At 42.1% G+C, this 14,483-nt stretch overlaps 1 protein-coding gene across 3 annotated transcripts in view; it reads left to right on the top strand.

The window, feature by feature from the left end:
* Nucleotides 1–14,483, top strand: part of cntn4 (contactin 4) — a 344,140-nt gene that overhangs the window by 315,025 nt on the left and 14,632 nt on the right. For all 3 annotated transcript variants that reach the window (XM_037535160.1, XM_017711697.2, XM_017711698.2), the window contains exons 13-17: nt 1,503–1,678; nt 5,955–6,072; nt 9,146–9,304; nt 10,362–10,511; nt 11,966–12,036. In XM_037535160.1, the coding sequence (XP_037391057.1) occupies nt 1,503–1,678; nt 5,955–6,072; nt 9,146–9,304; nt 10,362–10,511; nt 11,966–12,036 (674 nt within the window). The remainder of the gene's footprint in view (nt 1–1,502; nt 1,679–5,954; nt 6,073–9,145; nt 9,305–10,361; nt 10,512–11,965; nt 12,037–14,483) is intronic.

A 14,483-nucleotide genomic window follows, 5' to 3' on the forward strand; every position in this document is an offset into this window, starting at 1 on the left:
ATGGTTTCAATACACTAGTTATGGTTTCAGTACACGAGTCATAGGTTCAGTACACTAGTCATAGGTTCAGTACACGAGTCATAGGTTCAGTACACTAGTCATGGGTTCAGTACACTAGTCATAGGTTCAGTATACAAGTTATAAGTTCAGTACACGAGTCATAGGTTCAGTACACTAGTCATAGGTTCAGTACACGAGTCATAGGTTCAGTACACTAGTCATGGGTTCAGTACACTAGTCATAGGTTCAGTACACTAGTCATAGGTTCAGTACACTAGTCATAGGTTCAGTATACAAGTTATAGGTTCAGTACACTAGTCATAGGTTCATTACACTAGTCATGGGTTCAGTACACTAGTCATAGGTTCAGTACACGAGTCATAGGTTCAGTACACTAGTCATGGGTTCAGTACACTAGTCATAGGTTCAGTATACAAGTTATAGGTTCAGTACACTAGTCATGGGTTCAGTACACTAGTCATGGGTTCAGTACACTAGTCATAGGTTCAGTACACTAGTCATAGGTTCAGTACACTAGTCATAGGTTCAGTATACAAGTTATAGGTTCAGTACACTAGTCATAGGTTCATTACACTAGTCATGGGTTCAGTACACGAGTTATAGATTCAGTACACTAGTCATGGGTTCAGTACACTAGTCATGGGTTCAGTACACTAGTCATGGGTTCAGTACACAAGTTATAAATTCAGTACTCAAATCATGGGTTCAGTATACTAGTCATGAAACGCTCAGTGAACCAGCAGAGTGGCAAAACCTCGCAATGAGGAGACCAAACCAGAACCCTTTAAAGTCTGAAGCAAACAAACACAGCTCTGTTGCATGAACAGAGCAGAGGCCTGTGATTGGTGGAATGATGATAGGAATTCTGGGAAATGGAGTCCTGGGGCTGGTTAGGCAAGGGAGGAGAACCCGGAAGCGTGACAGGTACAAACAGTGTAAATGTTATTTCAAAGCTCCAGCAGTGGGTTTAAGGTCTGATTGTGGAGCTTAAATCAGGTTCTCCAGGTGAAAAGTTGGTATTTGTTCCTTTTCATAACCGAATGTTTTAAAACAGAACAGTAGAATAAAAAGCCTGGAGGCGAGGCGAGGCAGGGTGTGTGGAGTCAGTACAGCTTAGAACACATCATTTCAGTGGATTATGGTTCAGTTATGTTCCCTGACTAAAGGCACTGAGATGGACCTGTGAGGGTTCCACTCCAGTGAAAAGAGGGGAACTGCCCCAGCGACAGTTTAGTACCATTCTTTCTGAGAGTGTCCTTTACCCAAGTAGTAAGACTTTTACTTGAAAATGGGTTTCAGCTACATTAGCCTCCTCTGCACAAACGCTATGCTATATGCATAATGTAATAACTGTATAATGTGCACTCCAGCCATCACATGGATTTGTTAATTCTGTGTCGTGTTGAGGCAAAAAACATTGTCACTAATACACTTTCTAGATCTCTTTGATCTCTAAGCTGAACACTGATTGTGCTTTGCAGCCGCGACAGTCATCACCACCGCTCCCTCCACGCTGGACGTGACGGTGGGAGAGAGCATCGTGCTGCCCTGCCAGGTGACCCATGACCCCACGCTGGAGCTCAAGTTCACCTGGTTCTTCAACGAGCAGCTGATCCATTTCGGCAGCCACGGAGGATACTTTGAGAAAGTTGGCGGAGTGAGTCACCACACCGAACAGAATAGACTTACTCAGATTTGACTGACAATCAGCTCAGTAAACAATGTTTTACACTGATTTACAGTCTCACTGATGCCCAATAAAAAGGCTAATTTCCATTATAAGGTTGAAAAATGTATTCGTAGTAGTCAGAGTAAACCTTAATAATGTTAATAATGTAGTCCAAGCTGAAGCCCAGCTGCGGCTCAGTATATGTTGCTCTGGTGATTGCAGTGCTCCCATGCAAATCACTGTTTTGATTTGAGAACAAAACCTCGTATCTTCAACACGGTAACTTTCCAGGAGAAGGAACAAACCTACTTTACTTTTAATGTAAGTCAAAGGAACCAGAGTTTTTTCCTAGTAAATTTGAGCTGTTTCTTTTGGTCCTTTCATCATGAAATTTACATAGAATGTAAAGGACAGCAGGCATTTTCAAATTATGCCCAAAACAGCGGCAAAAATGGAGATACGAGGTTTTGTTCTGACACCAGCGAAATACATCTTTTTGATGTCTTTTAAAGAGACCCCTTTCAGCACCTTCAGCAGACCACGCTTGGCAAACACTCACAGAACTACAGATAAATCAACAAGCAGCAAACTAACAAAAGCAGCAGCTTGGTGGAGCTCCAGTTCCCCTGAGGCTACAATCACAGAGTAGCAAAACCACTGACTGCTTTATATACATATATATATATATATATATATACACTCACCAGCAACTTTAATAGGTACACCTGTTCAGTTGCTTGTTAACACAAATAGCTAATCAGCCAATCACACGGCCGCAACTCAGTGCATTTAGGCATGTAGAGGTGGTCAAGACAACTTGCTGAAGTGCAGACCGAGCATCAGAACGGGGGAGAAAGGGGATTTAAGGGGCTTTGAACGTGGCGTGGTTGTTGGTGCCAGACGGGCTGGTCTGAGTATTTCAGAAACTGCTGATCTGCTGGGATTTTCACGCACAACCATCTCTAGGGTTTACAGAGAACGGTCCGAAAAAGAGGAAATATCCAGTGAGCGGTCAGTTGTGTGGACGAAAATGCCTTGTTGATGTGAGAGGTCAGAGGAGAACGGGCAGACTGGTTCCAGATGATAGAAAGGCAACAGGAACTCAAATAACCAACCAGAATCTCTGAGGAACGTTTCCAACACCTTGTTGAAAGTCTGCCATGAAGAATTAAGGCCATTCTATATATGTCAACAGTCAATGAGTATACATATATATACATATATATATATATATATATATATATATATAGTCATTGACTGTATATATAATGTATATGTAATAAATGTCCTTGTTGGCTGGAACGTGCAGACACAGCTGCTCTCACTGGACATTGGTGATGAAAATTGTTCCTGTGTGGAACTCATGGAGTTTCCATGTTCAGGTCTATATATATATATATATAAAATAACATTATTGAACTATTAAAAGTAATGAATACATTCTGATGAAGCTTATCGATTTCATTAAAGGAAAGGACAATGATCTTAGGGGCAAATTTGAGCAAAATAACAGCAACTGACTACACGAAAAAATGGAATTAATTATTTTAATTGTTACAGCTATAATTCATAGAGGAATTTGCATATCCACAAGGTACAAAGTGCCCAGAAGTCATTCAGTTTGACAGCAACCATTTTAATGGTGTAAGGAAACGTGTGCTAATAGCGCCCCCTAGGGGAATCTGAACGATTGTGGAGAAGATCAACTTTTTTCACAGCTAAAATGACAAACTGTATTATAAGAACTGCAGTTTCAATTTCAGTGCTTCTATTTTAATTCACCTTTCCTGACATAGTTTCGACACGGAGTCAAAAGGTTCCCACACAGCCCTGATTATAGCATCAGTCTTAAAGGGAAGAAGACTGAACATCTATTTTCCTAACTCTTCTTTAGAGAGAATCAAGTATAAATTGCTTTATTTTCTTGCTTTAAACTGCTACAGTACTTCATAATGAATAGAGGCCTGGGCATTTTGAGTGCCTCACAAAGGCTAATACATTTTTTATTGTTCTCTTGTCTTCTAAGAAGCTACGAGTGTTGTAAGGTTGGTGGGGTTCGGAGGCAGAAAGCGATCGATTTTCTCTACTTTATTTAATACAGGAGCCGTAAATCTGTAAACGTACCATGCAGTTCCTCTCCTGCATTAACTCAGTGATGCTGAAGTGCAACTCAGCCAGCGTCGCATTCTGCAGTCTCATCCGCGCTGTTTACTAGAGGAGGTCTACCTTTGGTCTGCCGCAGCGTTCACATCTTCATCGGGCTTAAGTGTTTTCCGTTCTATTCGTCAATAGAGAACATTTTTCATTCCGACTTTTCAAGCATTTTTTAGCCAAAAATGGAATCAAGCAGAGATTAAGGCAACTCTTTGTGAAGCTATTATGAGAGATTTTCCCATTATGCATGGGCATTGACAAGCTCAAGTGTGTTAATACAGAGTGTGATTAAGCCTCTGCATGCGGAAATGAATTACAGCACTTTGCTTTTATTCGCTCTTCATTAAAAGTTCATAAATCCATTTTTTTTCCTTTTTTTTTTTTCTTAATGTATGACTACTTTTACCCCTCTGACTGGATCATCGCTTTGGCTCTCAGCTCCGAGGGGCTGTGCAGCTTATGGGATGCCAAACAAGATGACAACCGGCATAGAAAGAAGCCGCGGACATCTTCCTCGAGCCTGGCGCTCTTCATTTGCATATTAAAAGCACTCCCGCATTACTTAGTGATGACTTACTTAATCATTATAATTTAAAACGAAGGATGTATACTAATGGCATAATGGCAACACTTCCGTCCTTTAATGCGAATAAAGCCGCAAAAGATGTCGAACTGTAGACGCAGGAACTGACACTCAGATTTCTTATTGAGTAAAGCAATCAGTTCTCAGCACAAATCAATTCCGGCTGAAGCTGGAGTGCAGGATGACTTTGGGGTTTTGCAACGATGGGTTTGGAAACATCGTTGTGTGAACTGAACCTCGGAAAAAGTAACTTCATAGGAGAAGAACTTTCAGTGTAAGTTAACCAAACAAGATTTTTCAAGTGGGTTTGGGCTGTTTTAGCTGGTCTGTTCACCATAACACATTTTAAAAGGCAGCTGGTGTTTTGAAATATATGCAAAAAAAAAACAGGTGAGTCAATGCCCAAGGCTTTGTTCCAGTCTTCAGTCTGCAGGTAAAATACTATCTTATAGAAGTTCTAAGAATTTAATGTGTCTATTTCTGTTTCATAATATAATTTCCATTATTAATTGTTATATAATACATAAGGTATATATACACACACACACACACACATATACACTCACTGGCCACTTTATTAGGTTTTGCTAGTAAAAGGTTGGACCCCCTTTTGCCTTCAGAACTGTCTTAATTCTTCGTGGCACACTTTCAACAAGGTGTTGGAAACGTTCCTCAGAGATTCTGGTTGGTTATTTGAGTTCCTGTTGCCTTTCTATCATCTGGAACCAGTCTGCCCGTTCTCCTCTGACCTCTCACATCAACAAGGCATTTTCGTCCACACAACTGACCGCTCACTGGATATTTCCTCTTTTTCGGACCGTTCTCTGTAAACCCTAGAGATGGTTGAGCGTGAAAATCCCAGCAGATCAGCAGTTTCTGAAATACTCAGACCAGCCCGTCTGGCACCAACAACCACGCCACGTTCAAAGCCCCTTAAATCCCCTTTCTTCCCCGTTCTGATGCTCGGTCTGTACTTCAACAAGTTGTCTTGACCACCTCTACATGCCTAAATGCGGTGAGTTGCGGCCGTGTGATTGGTTGATTAGCTATTTGTGATAACAAGCAACTGAACAGGTGTACCTATTAAAGTTGCTGGTGAGTGTATATATATATATATATATATATGTATATAAAGCAGTCAGTGGTTTTGCTACTCTGTGATTGTAGCCTCAGGGGAACTGGAGCTCCACCAAGCTGGTGCTTTTGTTAGTTTGCTGCTTGTTGATTTATCTGTAGTTCTGTGAGTGTTTGCCAAGCGTGGTCTGCTGAAGGTGCTGAAAGGGGTCTCTTTAAAAGACATCTAAAAGATGTATTTCGCTGCTGTCAGAACAAAACCTCATATCTCCATTTACCTAATAAAGTGGCTGGATTTGATTGTGGACTTGTAACAAATTTTAAAGGCCGGCTGGCATTTTTGAAATATATATCTAAAAATATAATAATATAATACAAATGGTAAAAAAAAATGAAGATCCAAGATAAAGATGTTCCCTGGTTGATCTGGTTGGTCTCGCTGTTGTTCCACAGCATTCTTCTGGTGACATCATGATCCGGAACATTCAGATGAGGCACGCTGGGAAGTACACGTGTGCCGTGCAGACCAAAGTGGACAGCAGTTCCATCGCCACAGACCTGATCGTCAGAGGTAACAACCGAACCACTGCAGCCACAATGCAAACGCTATAGTGCATTGTGGGTAATTCTGCTGAATTAGTTCAAACTGTAAAATCTAAGAGTCCATTTCTGTTTTATAATATTTTCCCGCAGTAGAAAAGAAAGCAGTGAAGTTTTCAGAGTTTAGATATTTACAAAGACTACATTATGAGCTGTTTAAACCCAGTGCATTGATACAGATAGTAATATGCTTAATATATGCAAAATCAGCATTTACAGGGTACTTTCTATTGGAAAATGCCTGTCCCAAACCCTTACCCCAACATTTACACTCATCACCATCATGCTTACAGTGTTTTTTCAAAGACGTCTTCGATTCCTTTAAAAGAAGTTGAAAGAAATTGGATTAATTATGAATAAAAATGTTTTACGTGCGCCGTCTTCTTACTTACCCTCACATGAACATGCTTCTGTTTTCAGCCGGTTTAATTAGTTGTGCCTTAAACAGCTTTTGTGCACCACTTGGTGAGATATTGTTTGGGCATATTTAATATTTTATACTGGATTCATTTTATAGCTGCTTATAAAAGGCTCTTAAATAGGTTTTAGTGTAGTACTAAAACCTATGTACTGGATGTAGGCTATGGCAGTTCACCGTTAATATAGGGCCACAAATGACATGACAGCATGCAGTTTAATCAAAAATCTTGGACAGAATAACATAAACATTCATTGTGTCCAAGTATCCCGATGTATTTAGGGATATCAAGCATAAACTGTACGTCATTCGCAAATAGAGACGCAGCAGTCTGCTTGAAAATGCTGAAAAAATAAATAAATAAATAACAGTTCTTATTCTGTGGGTGCCGCTATATTGAAGTGACAGAAAAGTTGCTTTTGAACTCAGAGGAGCCCCTTTCAAAATTTTCCAGATGTCCAAGTGGGAATTCTGAGCTATAGAGCTGTTTAAGTGATAAGTGATACTTTTTTGATCCCACAACTGGGGAAATTCCACCTCCGCATTTAACCCATCCGTGAAGTGAAACACCACATACACACTAGTGAACACACACACTAGGGGGCAGTGAGCACACTTGCCCGGAGCGGTGGGCAGCCCTATCCACGGCGCCCGGGGAGCAGTTGGGGGTTAGGTGTCTTGCTCAAGGACACCTCAGTCATGGACTGTCAGCCCTGGGGATCGAACCGGCAACCTTCTGGTCACAGGGCCAGATCCCTAACCTCCAGCCCACGACTGCCCCCAAAGTAGATTTTTTTCCCACTTGAAAGTCGGGAAAAAGCCCAGTTCCGAAGAGGTTGTGAACGCAGCATCACTTGTGGCACGTCTAATGTAACAAACCTGATCTAGCAAATCGTTTTTCCGAGCCAATCCGAACGTTCACGGGTAGGTGAAGATTAGATCCAGGTGAGTTAGATTAGAGCTGGAACTATTCTCGGCAGGGTTCGAAACCGAGCGGGACAGGATCGTGTATTATTGGCACGCGGAACTAGGCCACCTGCACAGGTGCTTAAATGACATTTAAAGGTAACGTTTGAGGAGCCAGCTCCCTCCGTTTTCTCTCGCATTGCATCATCTGGCCTTCTGCAGATCTGCGCTGTTATACGGCTCACAACATTCACAAAACTGATGACACAGTGTAGCAGAAAGAAAATCCCTCCCACACACGCCGAACATTTACAGACCCGAGAAAACGACGGAGTCCTCGTTCAGACCGAGGAGAAAAGTAAGCCGTTACTAATTAGCGATTAAAGAGAAGAAAGAAAACACCAAACGTTTAGTGTAATTTACGAGGCGGACTCCTGCGCTTTAGGCAGCTGCTCACGAGAAAGCTGCAACACAGGGTGACTGTATGTGTGTGTGTATGTGTGTGTGTGTGTGTGTGTGTGTGTGTGTGTGTGTGTGTGTGTGTGTGTGTGTGTGTGTGTGTGTGTTTGTACATTTTAAAACATCTCTGTACGTTTTTTGTACACTGTAAGAAAGTGCCCTCAGTTTGTAGGCAGGGCCGACAAAACGATGCGCTTTGAACAAATGTGATGCTTCATTTTTTTTTATCTGAAAGAAGAAAGTTTTTGGTTCCTGAGGACAAAGTTAGGTTTAGAATTAAGAACATGCTTAGAAAATTATTACTTTTAGATGTGTTTACATAAATAAACAAGAGGATGTATTATTATTATTATCATTATTACATTTACATATGTAGATACTGTGGCATGCGCCCGCCCCCTGGGCCCCGCCTTTCTGCCGGCTCTCTCGGCCGTCATCGTGTATAGATCTAGGGTCACTCTCTTTTACTGAATCTGACCAAACAATCTGTAGGTAAATAAAATAGCTAAAATATTATTTTATAGAAGTTATATAATGTGTCCATGTGATATGTATGTGTGTGTGTGTGTGTGTGTGTGTGTGTGTATATATATGTACATGTGTGTGTGTGTGTGTATATATATATATATATATATATATATATACACAAGATATCAGTGCTGTTGAGAGAAAACCTTTTATGTTAATTTTTGTTGATTTTCAGTTTTTGATATCATTTGAAAATGCCTGTTGTCCTTTACATTCTATGTAAATTTCATGATGAATGGACCAAAAGAAACGACCCAAAATGACTTGGAAAACTCTGGTTCCATTTATTTGCATTAAAAGTGAAGTGTGTTTTTACCTTCTCCCGTAAAGTTACCGTTTTGGAGATACGAGGTTTTGATCTGACATCAGTATGATCACTGTCTTTTACTGAATCTGTCCAAAAGATCTGCTGGACAAATATTATTTCATAAAAGTCATTTATTGTGTCCATTTTCTATTTCTGAATATGATAAAGTAGAAACTTGGTAATGGTTAGCTGCAGCGTAAAGCCAGATAAGACTAAGCCAGGTAAGATTCTCAACCAATCAGATTGCTCATTGGAGCTAACCATATTGCAGTTACCAATGTGATGCTTATAGGACTTATTATTACACATACGTGCTTGCATGTAGGACATTTGAATGATCTCATGTCCTGACACTGTATGAAAACAAGTTTGTGTGTGTGTGTGTGTGCGTGTGTGTGTGGTCTGCATGACTGCTTCCCGTTTCAGGTCCCCCAGGCCCCCCTACCAGCATCCATGTGGAAGAACTCACGGACACCACAGCCACTCTCTCCTGGAAGCCTGGTCCTGATAATCACAGTCCAATTACCGCCTACACCATCCAGGCTAGAACCCCCTTCTCCCTCGGCTGGCAAGCTGTCACTACAGGTAGAGCCTCTAACCAGCCTGCATCTGATCAAATCATTTGCACTACACAACCCCCCTCTTCCACACCCCCCACATTCCTCCCAGATTGATTTCTTTCCCGCCGCGTGCCAAAATAGCACTTAGTTATTAAGTAGCTGGTGATTGCAGGACTACAGATTCTCAAAAGGGCTGTGCTTTTCTTTTTATCCTGCTATAATTTGCATTTCATGTACAGATACGATGCTCTATTTAACCTTTAGGGATCAGTTCTAGCAGTGGTGCAGAGAAAATCCATCCAAACTGCTTTAGTAAGTAGAAGAAGAGACGTTTTGTCGTGATTTGTATCTGATGAAAATATTGCTGCTCATACAGAATAAACACCCTTTGCCTGACGACGCAAAATAATGCAAGTAATGACAATTAATTAAATAATTAAATAGTTAAATTAAGGGGCAGTCATGGGCTGGAGGTCGCTGGTTCGATCCCCTCGGCTGACGGTACGTGACTGAAGTGCCCTTGAGCAAGACACCTAACCCCCGGGCGCTGTGGATAGGGCTGCCCACCGCTCTGGGCAAGTGTCCTCACTGCCCCCTAGTGTGTGTGTTCACTAGTGTGTATGTGGTGTTTCACTGCACGGATGGGTCAAATGCGGAGGTCTAATTCCACAGTTGGCAAATGGTTCTAAATCTTAATCATTGGACAACCTGGTCGTTACATTTTATGAGTATTAGTATCAAAATGATGCTAATTCTGGACTTCTAAGGGTTAAAGTAGGGAAGCCTAATTGCATGCATTATACACATGATCCAGCACCTAAACCTCACCTTTTGGCCTTGTAGCCTCTCTAATAGCTGCTGATCTAGTGGTCATGGCTGTAGCTTGTTTGGTTCATTTGATCCATTGTGTTTTATATGTGAGTTCTGTACCGTTTCCAGCCCACAGCGCATTTCTCTCCTCCTTTCTCAGGCTGCAAGGCAACCGCAGTGTTATTGTTTGTGTGTGCATGGTAGTGCTGGCACGTGAAGGATCAATAGGGGGCTCTTCTGTCTCTGAGTGCCTGTGCTTTGTTCCCTGCCAGTGCCAGAGGAGGTGGGCGGCCGGCGTCTGACGGCTACGGTAATCGAGCTCAGCCCCTGGGTAGAGTATGAGTTCAGAGCGCTGGCAAGCAATGCCCTGGGCACAGGTGAGCCCAGCAAACCATCCAAACAAGTGAGGACAAAGGAAACACGTAAGTGCTTTAAACGTATGGCAGGTTTGTGTGGATGTGCCTTCTTAACCCTTGTGTCGTGTTCCGGTCTGTGGAACCCAGTTATAATGTTTATCAAAAGAAAAAAATATGTGATATTATTTCAGCCTCAGATTCTTGGTCTTTGCTCGTCTTCTGTGAAGAACATATAAAATGACCCATTTTCAGAGCTTCACTCTGTTCACCCTCCACACGTTTATATTACACATGTGGTGTTGGGCTGAACCCACGGGGAGTAAAAGTGTGGAGGTGCTGTGTCCTTCACTCTGTTCTCCTCTCACATGGCGTGCTGGATAACATTGTCAGGCTGCTGACTGGCTACAGCTGCTAAAAGAGAACCCTACCGATGTAGGCTGTACTGATTTAAAAAGCAGACCACTGAGTCACAAACACATTAACACCACACAAGGGTTAAGTCAGACCCACTTAAACGTTACGTCAAATGTGTGTGCACAATAGTCATTGGCCAGAAGCTCATTCTCTCAATATATGCAATAAAGAGTTACATGTTTCCAATCAACAAACTGGGAAAGTGTAACTGAAAACAAATACAGATACTTCGGTGTTGCATGACAAAGGGGAAACTCCATAAATGCCTCAAAATGTGTCTATAAGTAAAGCTTTAAAATTCAAGGCGTCATTCAGAGTGGTCTCAGAGAAAGTCCTCGAGTCAGAAATGTTCACAGTTGTGGTGAATGGAACCAGACGTCTGAGTTTAGTGCCTCTAAAAGCTCCTTTACTGAGAACTGGTTATGACTGATGACTGAGACGCTGTGTTATGATATTATTAAGGTAAGCTTTTTTGATTCATTCATTCATGGCGGAGGGGTACATGCAGGGTGTTGTGAGGCAAAATAATCCCCAAAGAAAACATATTATTTCCAGTTTACCATCACAATTCATTAAACTCAGAAGACTCGTGTAGGTTCTCTGGTGGTTCTGGACGGTAAATAAAATGTCTGTATCTGTGTTGTAGTCATGGCGACGCCTGGTTCCCATCACCACCACTGTGAAGACGTCTGAGACTCAACAAGCATTTCACACCAAACGACTCTGAATCATTCTGTGAATGAATTAAATAAAAGCTGGACTTAGAAAAGCGTGTGGACTTGAGCTCGATGGTTATTAGTAGCAGTTTTTGTAGTTGTATGATGGAACAACTGTGTACGGGTAAAAATTAAGGCTTCCCCAACGGATAAATACAGAAAAAGTGCGGATAAGTTTGGAATATTCAGTTTGGTTCCAGATTTCTCCTGGATGCCTGGACCACCGCAGTATTGCTATGCGATGCTCGACTGCTGCGTCCGTCCTTCACCGCTTTACTCTCCAGTGATTCTCTGATGCCGCGGTTGAATATGAGCTGAGGTGGTGACGGTGAAACCGACAGGCCTGCTTTACCTCTGATTACGTTTGTGTGTGTTTTCTGATTCCTTCAGTCCCAAAGGTCACTCCAGCTAATGTGAGCGGAGGAGGTGGAAGTCGATCAGAGTTAGTCATCACTTGGGAGGTAAGCTGGCCAACCTCTGTGTTCTTGCACCGTTTTCATCCAGGCTTTACTTTCATTAATTGCAGCAAACCCAGCTTACGTGAGGCCTGGCATGTCATTTTCTTTAAGCGCTGAGAAGCAGCAACTGGAAGCAAAGCGAAGAAAAGCTTTTGAGCTTAAAAAACAAAGATAATTAAAGTTTTTCTTCCAAACTTGTGAGCAACTTTTTTCAAAAGGTTATATTTTCTGGCTGCCATTCTTTTCGTTATAACAGATACTCTGTTGTGCTGGTTTTGAAGAGCCGAGCGTGAGCGCTATCTACCAGGGTTAAAATGTGTCAGTGGCAAGTGATGGAATTCTCAGTGCCTCCACTGTTGTGTTTTTTTTTTCCCTTCTTCTCCACAGTAGTAGTAGTTCATTTGATCCTATTCATGTATTTAATTCGCTCGCAACACATTAAAGATAGCGTGTGTGCGCTGGTGTACGTTTGTATGGATGCTTGGCTTGGTTTCAGTAAATTGTTGTGAAAAGTATCTCCTTTCACAGCGGGGTGTTGGCAGAGTTCTTGATTACATTTACATTTTCATTTATTCATTTAGCTCACGCCAAGCGACTCAAAGCAGGTGCGCACGAGTGTGTTGGCATAAGAAATTGCGGCGGGTACGCGCTTGTGCAAGCGCATTTCTTACTTTGAGTCTCATGCGATAACATTCAGTGCTTATCACTCACCTTTTTTCCCCTTTAAATACCACAGAGTGAGCATTTATGTTTATCTTCTGAGAGCAAAACAAAAAAAAAAACACTCTGTCGGCTTGTTTGTTTTAACTCGGTGCCTCTGAGGTCCATCTAGAGCAGAGGTCAATAATAGGTGGTCCGCGGTCCTATGCACAACTGGACCTATAACCGATAAACTATGAAGAATTATTTAAATTAGACGGGTGGTCCTGTTTTAATCGCCGTAGCTTTTCTAGCCTTTATGGTAGCTTTAGCGGCCCGGAAGACTCACAGACCAATCGTGTGTGTTGTAAATATCACACATGACGCTACTCAGCCAATCAGATCTGTGCATTACGATGGTCACTGAGACTCGAGTGAGTGACGGCGCACAGGGGAGGGATGAGGAGAGAAACAGCAGTCAGAGAAGAAAGTGAGTCAGAGGGAAGTTATTCCACATGATGTGATCTAAAAAGAGAAAACTGACAGTAAATGTTGTTGAAATCTGACCGAACTGGACTTTATTTGATCTGATATTCAGCTGTCGACTGTATAAGATGTTGATATTCTTACTCAGTACTACTTCAGTAAACAGTATATGGCACTAAATCATGATGCAAGTCAGACGTTATGATGTTCTGGAAATGTTCTCTAAAACCTCTGAACCTTATTGAATTTTAATTAAAGACCTCTGATCTAGAGGAAACAAGGAGTTATACTACCCTAATTGAACCAACTTTTAAAACCCCAGCATCAGCTTTCTGTCTGCATATACGCACCAAAGGAGGGCCAAATGATCAAATACTGCGCTTGTCAGTTCGAGACGGACCCCACCTCTGTGCCAGGCGCATCTGATGCGGTGGGGGAGCGTTTTCGTCTGCGTTTTGATGGGCATCAAAGGCAGCCGGCTTGTAGATGATCCAGCTAAAAAGTCAAGCTCCACGGTTGTCTCGGGATACTTGAGAGCAGAGCTGAAACTCTGTACGCTGCGTTCTCAGCAGACATCATCAGTCCACGTTGCAGCATGAGGCATCAGGAGCTGACAGGTGTCGAGGAAGCGTCAGCTGCCGGGCTCCTGTTTCATAGATGGGTGTGCATGTGTCCAAACAGTCCGTCTTCAGGGCTTAACGTGCTGGCTGAAGGAAATGCTACACCCTGTAAAGTGCTGGAGCTACAAGGCTAACTTTGAATGCGTTTGCATGCACTCAATAATCCGATAACTACAGAAAATCAGATTAAGTAATCAGATAATGGGAAAACTCTGGGTCTACATGAGTCAGCCAGTAATCAGTTTTCTGCTCTGCAACCAGCCAATAAACTCATGGAAAAAGACATGAGGTAACATAAAATTCTATTTTTAAACATCGAGCCACCTGAAAATATCTAGAAATCATCTAGAAGATGAAGAATATTAAAATCCTTCATTTCGTCAAGCATGTATTTGGTTGTGTTTCGCTGCGTCTCGCGGCGACGATGTGGCTTATTTCCAGTACCGCAGTCTGTTTTCACGTATGCCCAGACTGAGAAACCAGAAAGAAATCAGAGTAAGAGCTCACGGCCCTGAGAAATCTGACTACTGAGCTAAAATCCAGCCTCTTTAGCAGATTTCTTAATCAGATTTCTAGACCTTACACCGATCTAACAAATCAGAGTGTGCTGCTTACACGACCGTTTGAATAATCCGGTACCTCCCGAAATGATCAGACTATTAAACGCATGTAACCCCACACATTGTTAACACACACTAAAACTCA

Source organism: Pygocentrus nattereri, chromosome 26 (assembly GCF_015220715.1).
Source record: "Pygocentrus nattereri isolate fPygNat1 chromosome 26, fPygNat1.pri, whole genome shotgun sequence".
Classification (NCBI taxonomy): Eukaryota; Metazoa; Chordata; class Actinopteri; order Characiformes; family Serrasalmidae; genus Pygocentrus; species Pygocentrus nattereri.